At 35.9% G+C, this 11757-nt stretch overlaps 1 protein-coding gene across 2 annotated transcripts in view; it reads left to right on the forward strand.

Annotated features, from left to right (window-relative positions):
- Positions 1 to 1309, forward strand: part of LOC119084824 (tripeptidyl-peptidase 2) — a 32624-nt gene extending 31315 nt beyond the window's left edge. For both annotated transcript variants that reach the window (XM_037194904.1, XM_037194905.1), the window contains exon 14: positions 951 to 1309. In XM_037194904.1, coding sequence (XP_037050799.1) covers positions 951 to 1160 — 210 coding nt within the window. In that variant the 3' untranslated portion in view covers positions 1161 to 1309. The remainder of the gene's footprint in view (positions 1 to 950) is intronic.
- The last annotated feature ends 10448 nt before the right edge of the window (positions 1310 to 11757 follow it).

Consider the following 11757-nt stretch of genomic DNA (forward strand, 5'->3'; position numbering starts at 1 on the left):
AATGTTCGGGGAGACAATATATGTATTCAAAATGCATAGCACAAAAAATTATATTCTTTTGTTGACGTACATGCCACCGCAACCACAATCTTTTAGTGTAATGTGTCTCCTGAAGTGCTAATAAGTAAGATTTTGAATAAACTTTTGACTCAGCATAGTGGGACCGAAATCCGAAAAGAACTGCACTGCGCCAATAAAACATACTGGTGATTGAATACCAATGCTATCATTTTTGTCGTATAGAAAAATGATGAGGTTTAAGTCGAAAAAATATTGAAAAATATAAAAAGTGTTCTGTTTTCTGCAACAAAGGTCTCTACAGACGGAAGGAGGATTTTGACAATTGAAAAAATACCATACCACTTTAGATGCTTGTGTTGACGATGAATATGGTTTTCAAATTTGTGCATTTCAAGAGGAAAATTGAGGAAAATTGCAACACTATTTGGCTGAATCCGACGTCAACACCAGCAATCAAAATGGATTTTTTTTTTCAAATGACTGTACAATCGCTAAACCGAACTGGTGTTCATACGTTATTTTGCACCAGCTGGTCACATACAATTCCAAATGGGACCAGCTGGTGCAAAATAACGTATGCACACCAGTTCGGTTTAGCGATTGTATCTTATGAGGAGTCGCATCGATCAAGGCCCTACCGGGATTGGTAGACAGTTACTGTCATTTCAAATCCACTGATACACTAATCTCACCAATTAACTTTGCAGAAACAGGAAAGTAACGGATTTAGTCTGAAAAATTGCTAATTTTACGAAAAGCATGAGTCCATATAACAATAGTATTGCGTGGCGGTGACGTAAACTACAGGAGGAAACGATCAATAAATTATAATTACACTAAATGATTGCGGTTCCGTCGACATGATCGTTTTTTCTCGAAGTTATTTTAACGGAAACGAAAATTTATACTGTATGTGTATTACTATATAGGTGCAACTCATCACACTTTGGCACGGTTTCATGAACCAGCAATACGGTCGCATGTTGAAGGTTTTGCAGAAAATGTACGAAGATAAAATTCAGAAAGATGTTTTGGAAGAGTTACAGAATGTGGTGACGGAAAAGAAATGGGGTCATATCAATAGAGCCTTGCAGAAAATTGTTCTAATGACCAATCCACCAGGGTACCGCTTATTTTAGGCTAAAGATCAGTAGAAAATACGAAAAATTTAGGTAAAATATTTTGAAATAGATTTTTCGGTTGCCTCTCATTTTGTTTGGCTGGTTTTTGCTATTATAAAAATTGCATATGAGTGACACAACGATTGATCCTCATCAAACTAAAATTGTAAGAGGATTTTATTCATTACAAAATAAAAAATTTTGTAAAAAAGTAACATTTGTTTCAAAAAAAGCGTTCGTCACACAACCTTAAGGCGCTTTTTTTTCCCACAAAATCCAAACTTCGAATACGTCATTTGTAGGAGAACATTATACATCAAATGCCACTGCTAAGTAACCTAGTTCCCCTGACTCAAAGTCAAGGGTATTATGCCAGAAAATACCGAAAAATGTGGGTATCACTGTGATTGAATGTATGAAATGCTATATGAAAATTGTTGAGAGTCAATTTGCCAAAACTTCGAACAACTTAAAAACAAGCCATCGGCGATTTTTGGAGGGAATACAGTAATTGAATCAGGGGACCCTCCTGAGTCATTTGCAACAAAAAAAATCCTCGAAGTAATTATGTTTTCACGCCAGAAATCATGAAAAAATGGTCTGCACTAGGGTGACTAAAACAGTTTTTGTTGCATATCACCGACAGTACGTAACGCATTTATCTGAAATTATGGTCATTGGTAGAGGTGTTGACGCCGCATATGCTGGCCTTTAAAACATTCGAAATTTTTCGTGTATGTGGTGTAGTAGCTATTTTAGAGGGAAAAAATTCCAACTTTTGGAGAGTGTTTTAAAAAAAATGCAATGATAGACTTGGAAGACTAAAGGGTGAGACCTAGTGTCTGGCTGCATTTATGGATTTTACAATTTGTCCTCACCGCTTAAGCTTCGGAACTTTGTTGTGAAAAACGTTGTGCTTACCTCGGGAAAAAGTTATAAATTGCATTTTTACGAGTGACAACAAATTAATTTTTTATTGTGGTGTAAAGAGTTGAAAAGTCAACGTGAAGTTCAAGTAGGTCCACGAGAGTTATGACCAAAAATATAGCAAATTATGCGCCAACATGGATGTTCCGGGGAACTGAACATGGGGTGTTGTAGGTTTGCTCACCCACTATCACACCCAGTACTTTTGTATTCAGGTCCATATACGACTTGGAAAAAACATTTATTTGCCTCTGGACTCCAGAGTCTGGAGGTATATCAAAATTGACCTAAAACATTGCATATACCATTGCTTTCCTAGCTTAGCAGCACTGTTAATTAAACACATACAAACATCAATTTCATCCGCAAAATATTTGCAATCAAAATTTAATATACTCTGAAAACAGTTGCACGTTTTCTAAGAATAAGCTTATAATGCTTACTTTTGCCATGCTCTTTGCCTTGCGTATACGTACTGTTGAAATTTTCTCGGAGTTGTATAGACGAAAGAAAACGAGGATTTTCGCAATATTTCGAGGCTTGTTCACCTCTTCATCAGGCTCTAAACTAAAATGAAAACATAAAATTTACAAATTTATTGCACAATCATCATGTGATTGTAAATAGCTTTGAAATATTGCGAAAATCCTCCTTTTCTTTCTATACAACGCCGCTAAGTCCAAGAAGAAAATTGGCGACTACTTCCAGTATAAATATGAATAGAGAACAACCGTGCATATAATAATACGATCGAAGTCATAGATTGGGAGATAATATCGGAGGAAGTTAGCAAACACTCAAAAGTAATCGGTATTTTTGACCCATCTTTGTGAAATTTCAAACCCACCGGCTTAGTTTGTACAAGAAATCCCCCTTCACAAATTTACAACCATCAAAAACGTGTAAAGAGGAGGGAGAGGGACTCATACATTGCCAATTTATAGCGTGCGCATTATTTGAGTTCTTCCTTATGACTACTTAGCAAACAGAAATATCTAACTGGAGTGCAAAGAATGCAAATAAAAACTATTTCACTTTTATCAAAAGACACGAGACACCCATCACACTCTGTTACGTACATATATATAGCACTCGGGTGGGTATGTAGACATACAAATCATCACGTATCACGTCTATCAACAAATTGTACATAAAGTGGAAACATAGGCGCCACCATGCACTCACGTCGGACTACCACATCAAATCCACTTGACACTGAATCGAACCGTGATTTTTAATGTGCGCTACACTCGACTGAGAAAAAGGTGACGACTCATAAAAATATTTTCATGAATTGGCATTCCTCGCATTTGTGCCACTTGAATGAATTTATGTTTATCTTGACAAACATCTAAAATGGAAATGGACGGGTGTGTAGCATATAATAATATATACAAAGGAAACATTGTCTTCCTGTTGTGACAAAAGCCCTCGTATACTTACACGTAACAAGCGAAGTGGGAACAAAGAGAACAGCAGACCGGCAATAATTGTCGCATTTATGTGCTGCATTACAATACAATAGTTGAAATTCGTGTTTTGTTTATTCGTGTTATATATGCGCGTACGGCAATCGAGATTTTCGACTGTCTCTCTGTTTGATTTTGAATAACATTTCAATGAGTGAACAAAGAGGTTTTTCGCACATTTTCATTGCAAAAAAGTGTAAACAAACCAAAGCAACTCAAAATACTGACAGTTACTTTAAACAAATCCATGAGTATGAAGCCTAATTCAATTTAGAATTGCAAACCAAAACATTTGTAAAAGAAACCGCTCCACCAGAGAGGAGGCGATCATCATCATCAGCACAATTAATCAACTTGTTAAAACAATCGCGTTTAAATTCCTTCTATTGTTTTATTGAAAGAGTTTCATTAATCATTCTTCACCGAGACCAGTAATCTGAAGGATTATAAACGATTAAAGAGATTAACGTTCATCGAGACATTCATTCAAATCTGGGGTTATTTTGCGGTAAAATCTTTTATCGCATACGTGGGTACATTAAATGCTTCTAAATGCTTATATACCATTATGTCGTACATTAATCTTATGTACAGCAAGGTTCTGAAAGAACAGGTTAAGACATTTACGAAGGCGGGTGAAACACAAATCTTGACAATTCAGACATGTATATTGTTTGAAAAGTCAACTTGAAAACAATTTTTTTTTTGTTAAGTTGAAATCGTCATATAAAATTTTCCAAACCTAGTAAAATCTATTTATTTATTCAAAGCGAAAAAAAAGACTGCTCGCATACGGCGCAGTCAATAAAAAAACGATCTTTTCAATCAACAAATATTACAATAAATAAAAATCATCCGCTCTATTACTTCCTAAAGTTCCAAGAATACATGCCGCATTGCCTCTTTGTATAGCAATAGAAATTTTCTGCAACAGATAATCTTTGGAACGTGGCTCCCCTGATGCTCTCTTCATCAACGATCCCAACTTGTCAATAAATTTCCTTGTTTCTGGACCCATGCAACCTAATGATTCAAAGGCAAGGGGGGTAAATAAATAGTTTTCTTTAAGACGTATATAATGATTATGCTTAAATCTCTCCGCTTTATCTGCAATAGACCCTGCTTTCTTAGAGGATTCACTGATGTATGAAGGAGCCAAAGTATCACGTATTGTTACATCCCATAAAAGTGATTTAAATACAAAAATACTTAATTTAATGAACAACAGTGGCGCTAGTTGTCCAGCAAAGTTTTTATTCAATAAAATTCTGACACTTTTGATTCGGGGTGCTCACATTCGCACCATAAAAAATTCAAACGAGCAGTTAACAAAATCGAGAACATAAATGTACACATTTTTTGCGATGCTGACCCTTCCCAAGAATTGTTGACATTGTATCTTGAAATACACACAATATCCTCATATTTATTTCTGAAATTTAAAGTAAAATTGTGAAATCTTGATGCATTGGAATTGAAGCTGCTGGTCACATTTTTAAATGGTACGGTAATGAGCAGCCAAAATTCAAATGTCAGAACCACTGTTCGCGTAGTATTGTTCTCGCATTCATTATTCTTGTGTCAATTTGATTCGGTTGTGATGTGAGAAAATTTCTGCTAAACTTTGTGCATTATTCGCGATTTTTAAGTGCGTTAAACATTGCAAATAGCCAAATATTTTTGTGAACGGCTAAAAGTGTTGAGGAAATTTCGGAAATATACGTGTGTGGAAGATACACATCAAAACATTGCTGTCGGTTTCAAATTTAAACTTCCACAGCCAATGTTTTGATCGTGTTTTCCCATACAAATGATACGAAAAGTGAAATAATAAATTAACTAAGTATTAGGTCGCGGTTAATTGCTAATAATTTCTATTTTCTAATCGAAAATCTTTAAATCAAAGAATTTGACTTCGGAGGAATATTCTGCTTTTGATGTGGTCAGAAATAATCAATAAATTATTTGCTTTTCTTCATCTAAAAAGGTTTTTTTTATCAAACTTTCCTTCAAATCAAGATAAAGCAGCTGCCGGTTGTTAGACGAGTTTAAGTTCATCAATCCTCTACGTTTTAGTAATCGAGGTTTTGTTGATGTGGTGAACGCTTTACCTTCATTTCGTGAAAATAATGATTCAATTATTGCTGATTTCGTGTTAATGCGATAATTTTTGAACGGTTCCTTAAAAGATGGAGAAACAACTTAAAAAATGAAAGATCTCTCTTCTTGACACCCAAGATTCTCGCTTGGTTAAAAAAAATTGCCTTTGTTAAATGTCAAAATTAGCCCCTTTCCAGGTCAGTAAGTAAATTTCCAAGTAAATTATGTTTTCATGTTTCGGGGCCAAAATTAGGGCAACTTTTTTGGTTTTATCTGGTTTTCGGCCGTTTACATGAAACATTACTTGTGTACCAGTTTGGGACGATTGATCTGAGGCACTTTCGCTTGTGGACCTTGCTCTACCCAAACTACAGCTCGTGAAATTGCCTCTAATCAGTCGTCCAAAACAGCGACAAATAACTAATTACTTCAACAGTAAAAATTGGTAAGGAAAGAATTGTCAAGGTTGTAAGCTTTTGGGAAGATCTGCGTGACTTGAAAATTCACATCATAACGGCGACGAGAATCTTCACGCCCCATTGTATCGTCAACCACGTATTGAGAGCAACACTGAACTGAGTGTGTTATAATCGCTACACGTGTATTGACTGAATTGATCACAGTCATGAGATTTTGGTCGATCAAAAAAATAATTTAGAAATGGGTACCTTCATTTCTTCATGCTGCATAGTGAAATATCCAAGGTGTAAGTTGACTTTATCAGTGCAGCTGTACCTACCACGGTATAGTACTTTCTCATAAACGTTGTCATGCTTTTGGTAGAACTATACGGTTGATTGATTCTGTTCGAAAATCTCTAACATCACGAAAATCGTTCATATAACTTGCTATAAATGCGTTCCTGTTCCTAGTCTATTTTGATAAATCATTATTCAGCTGTTATGAACTTTGTATTACTAAAAACTCCCAGATAATGAAAAGTCTGATGACTTGAAAGGGATCTCGCTGCCAACTACAAACGTCCTCATTTAAGACTTGATCTTTTGAGTAAGAACTTCTTAGAACATAGTATTGATCACAAACCGAACATTCGAATAGCATGCATCGATTTGCTAAGCTCTTGTTTTCGGTGAGAGATACTAACAGTTGATATCAGTGTACGGTTCATATAAAATGCTGATGCACATTTCCATGTGTTATTAAATATTTCGAAAATATTGACGCACACAGAGACTCAAAAAGCTTCTTGAACAAGATAACTTTCTTTTGAAAATTTGATAAAAAAAACCTTTTTAGATGAAGAAAAACAAATAATTTATTTCTGACCACATCAAAAGCAGAAAATTCCTCCGAAGTCAAATTCTTCGATTTAAAGATTTTCGATTAGAAAATAGAAATTATTAGCAATTAACCGCGACCTAATACTTAGTTAATTTATTATTTCACTTTTCGTATCATTTGTATGGGAAAACACGATCAAAACATTGGCTGTGGAAGTTTAAATTTGAAACCGACAGCAATGTTTTGATGTGTATCTTCCACACACTTATAACAAAAATATTTGGCTATTTGCAATGTTTAACGCACTTGAAAATCGCGAATAATGCACAAAGTTTAGCAGAAATTTTCTCACATCACAACCGAATCAAATTGACACATGAATAATGAATGCGAGAACAATACTACGCGAACAGTGGTTCTGACATTTGAATTTTGGCTGCTCATTACCGTACCATTTAAAAATGTGACCAGCAGCTTCAATTCCAATGCATCAAGATTTCACAATTTTACTTTAAATTTCAGAAATAAATATGAGGATATTGTGTGTATTTCAAGATACAATGTCAACAATTCTTGGGAAGGGTCAGCATCGCAAAAAATGTGTACATTTATGTTCTCGATTTTGTTAACTGCTCGTTTGAATTTTTTATGGTGCGAATGTGAGCACCCCGAATCAAAAGTGTCAGAATTTTATTGAATAAAAACTTTGCTGGACAACTAGCGCCACTGTTGTTCATTAAATTAAGTATTTTTGTCCCACAATTCAACCCAAAACTAGTCCCAAAACAGAAAACATGTTAGTTTTCACTTTTCAACGGCTGTACAGGAAAATTTTGATCACACCGCCTTCGTGATCAACTCGAAAGTGTCTTAACCTGTTCTTTCATAACCTTGATGTACAGAGCGCTGCTCAAAGGACTTTTGTTTTACTCTGGCCTCTGACTTCTTAATTATAATTGAAAAAAAAAACACTGACCCTGATGAGTCACTTCGCTCGTTCGTGTTATGTACAGAAGTGTAATGCTCTTTTTACCACTACTGCTACATAATAATTATTTCCACACCATGTTGTGACGAATTCGTCACTGCGGCATTGAGAAAAAAATGAAAGATTCGTAGCCACCAACGTTTGCTACGGCGACCAATTGTGTAGATCGCCTGTTTTTGGTCGAATCTGTCGACACCACCCATACGTGTATTGCGAGATACTGTTCGGACAGGCAATGAGAGTTGATTCACCGTTCTTTTGTTTACGCGAAACAGACGTAACAGTTTTTGGATTAAATGCAGTTGACAAAACATTGACTTTTTTTGTATCCATCCATTGCACGAACCCGACATTATTCTTCACACGCCATTTAGAGTCACCCCTCTTCATGTCATTCTTTTTGTTCTTGGCTATTTTCGGCAAATCCTTTCGATTGCTACGAACAGTTCCAGTCGAATATGTTCCATCTGACAAAAGTTCTTCCATTAAATGGTACGACGTATAAAAGTTGTCGAAAGTGACGTGGACCAATTGATTTTTGATGTCATCACACAACGATAGTACGACAGCAGCTGCTAGACCTCCATCAGGTAGAGTATAAAGCTTTCCAGTGTAGACATCAAACTTATACAGGTATCCGGTCCTAGAATCACATCTTGACCATACCTTGAATCCGCGTTTTATTTTTGGCTTATTTGGCATGTATTGTTTGAGAGAACTTCGACCTTTGAACAGGATCATACTTTCGTCTATGCTTTGGCAGAGCGTACCAACAGCAGTAGAAACAAACAACTGATTCAGCTTATCTAGCAATGGGCGAATTTTGAAAAGCTTGTCACGATTAGGATCTGTTGACTGTGGCATATTGTCATTATCATTCAAATGAAGGTTGGACAAAATTTTCTTGAATCGCTTTGATGTCATATTCATTGCAATAGGCTCCACATAGAATAAAGGATTACTTGACCAATATAAATCAACTGCAGGTAATGGATGAACTCCCATAAGTATGAGCATGCCGAAAAAGCTGTACATTTCCATTTTAGAAACCGGCTCCCAGTTCTTCGTTTTTGACTGCCGAGCATAGCGATTCGTTTCCGTAACAATCATTTCCATAACGTCGTCATTGAAAAATTGTTGGAAAAATTCAATTGGCGTGCTTTTTTGAAAAAAATTTAAGCTTTTAACTGGTTCAATTTTAACACCATCGAAGTCTGATATATGAGTCTCATCAAATTTTGTTTTCTTCCATTCCATTTCTTCCATGTCCGAATCGGTTTCTTCGTACTGTGAGGTATCTGAATCGGATTCACCTGAATCCTCAAATAGGTAACACACTTCGTTCGATTCATTAGATTGTAGCAAAAGAGGATCGACATAATCATAATCATAATCATCCTCAGAACAATCAGGGAAATTATCAAATTGCTCCAAATCTTGCAGAATTTTATTCATTTTCTTTTTCGACATTTTGTTGATTGATTAAAGTCTTTCTGCCGGTGTCCTATGAAGGGTTAATCTAAACAATGTTCGCGAGCTGATGAATTGATGAACTGTTATGTTTATTTTGTTATTTTACGTATAATAAAAAACATCAAAAAGGAAAAGAAAAAAGGCTGATGCTATTCGCACGCGCGTGCGAATAGCCATTCCTTATTGTAATTGACTATTCGCACACGCGTGCGAATAGCCACTCCACACTGTAGAAGACTATTCGAACGCGCGTGCGAATAGCAATTTCACATTGGATTTAACTATTCGCACGCGCGTGCGAATAGCTAAGCCTACGAGTACTGGCTATTCGCACGCGAAATCGAGCGCCCATGAAAAATACGAATATGATTTTCGCGCGAAAATAATATTCGTATTTTTCATGGGCGCTCGATTTCGCGTGCGAATAGCCAGTACTCGTAAAACTGATAGATCAACAAACGGAAATGTAAGAATGTCTTCATTTATACACAAACAGCAATTCATGCAACAAGTTGCGAAAAGAGGTTTCGCAACGTGTTAGATACAAGGTTGTTTGAAAACACAGAACTACATTCGCCATACATTTAACCATATGTACGGAAAATTACGTGATGGTTAGAGTTGTTGCTTCATGAGCAATTGGTTTTAGTGTCATGTGTTCAAAATTTGTTCAGAACAGAATTATTATTTACCATTAATGGCTCAAATTGGATCAAATGCAAATCTATTCATTTAAATGAATCGAAACTGAGTAAAGAAACGCTGGATTTAATAGCTAGCCGAGTAGAGTTGATAAAAAACGGAAAGAGAGATTCAGTAGAATACCGAAACTTAACAAAAACTATGAACAAGGCAATGAGATCAGATCTAAGGAAATATAACGTCCAACTGGCTCAAAATACGATTCAAGCGAATTGCAACATGAAAGTCTTACGATTCAAACTGATGAATGTGAAGAAAGAAATCTTCAAATTACGAGACAAAACAGGAACGATTCAATCGGACCGAAATACGATATTAGATATCGCCAAAGAATATTACGAAGATTTGTTTTCATCGAAACGTCCCAATCCGAATTCTACGACAGAAGAAGACAGACCAGTCGTTAGGAACGTAGGATCAGAAGATCTGCCTGACATACTTGTTGAAGAAGTAAAGGCTGCAGTCAACGAAATGAAAAACAAAAAGTCACCTGGTGAAGATGGTGTTCCCATCGAAGCCATTAAAGTAGGTGGAGACTCCCTATTAAGTGCAATAACGGCTTTGTTCAATCAGTGCCTCCAATGGGAAAAAATCCCGGAAGCATGGGAAAATGCAGAGATCACATTACTGCACAAAAAAGGGGACATAACAAAGCTAGAAAATTACCGGCCCATAAGTCTTTTATCAACACTGTACAAGCGATTCATGAAAATCATCACAAAAAGGAACACGAAAAAGTTCGACTTCTACCAACCAGTCGAACAAGGTGGATTTAGATCAGGAAAAATGCAACGAATACAAGATTAGCATAGTCTTGATATTCATTGACTTCGAAAAAGCTTTTGATTCAATTGAAACATGGTCGATATGGGACTCATTGGACGAATGTAGAGTGGACTCAAGGTACTCCAAGGTGCTCCAATATGTGTACGAAAATGCTACGTCATGTATTAAACTTCATGAGAACACGACGAAATTCAGGCTAGGTCGAGGTGTAAGACAGGGTGACACCATCTCACCGAAACTGTTCACATCAGTCCTGGAGAGTGTTTTCAAGAAATTAGACTGGAGCAAAAAGGGAATTGACATAAAAGGAGAATTCCTTAGTCATCTCCGTTTCGCAGATGACATTGTCCTAGTCGCACTAAATCTATACCAAGTACAAGTCATGTTAGAAGAGTTAAATGAAGAGGCTAACAAAGTTGGTCTCAAGATGAACTTATCTAAAACGAAAATCATGACAAACATTGACGACGACAGACAAATAAAAATTGGAGATACCAAAACCAAAGTGTTATGGCTATTCGCACGCGCGTGCGAATAGCCACAGTGAAGAAAAAACATAGAACATCAAAAGGAGAAATGGTTCATGAACCACTTCAAAGATTTAAATCAAGATCTGTTAACCATTGAACAGTTCCTTGACTGAAAGTCAGGGTCTTACAGCAGAAAATACCGAAATATGTGGGTAACAATTCTTCGTTGAGGACACGATTACTTGAGTAATTCTCAACCAATTTGGATGAATCTTTTTTTTAAATGTGTTGTATGTATGTATGTATGTTTATTTATTTAGCCTTGCTATTTTCCTTTTTTTACATTTTCCGTTTCTCCTTTCTCTTAGTTTACAATTATTATAATTCTTAATTTTATTTTAAGTCATTCATTATTTCATTTTGTATTTTAATTATATTTATTCTTATTTAATTTTATC

The sequence above is a fragment of the Bradysia coprophila genome, unplaced genomic scaffold (assembly GCF_014529535.1).
Source record: "Bradysia coprophila strain Holo2 unplaced genomic scaffold, BU_Bcop_v1 contig_94, whole genome shotgun sequence".
Taxonomy (NCBI): domain Eukaryota; kingdom Metazoa; phylum Arthropoda; class Insecta; order Diptera; family Sciaridae; genus Bradysia; species Bradysia coprophila.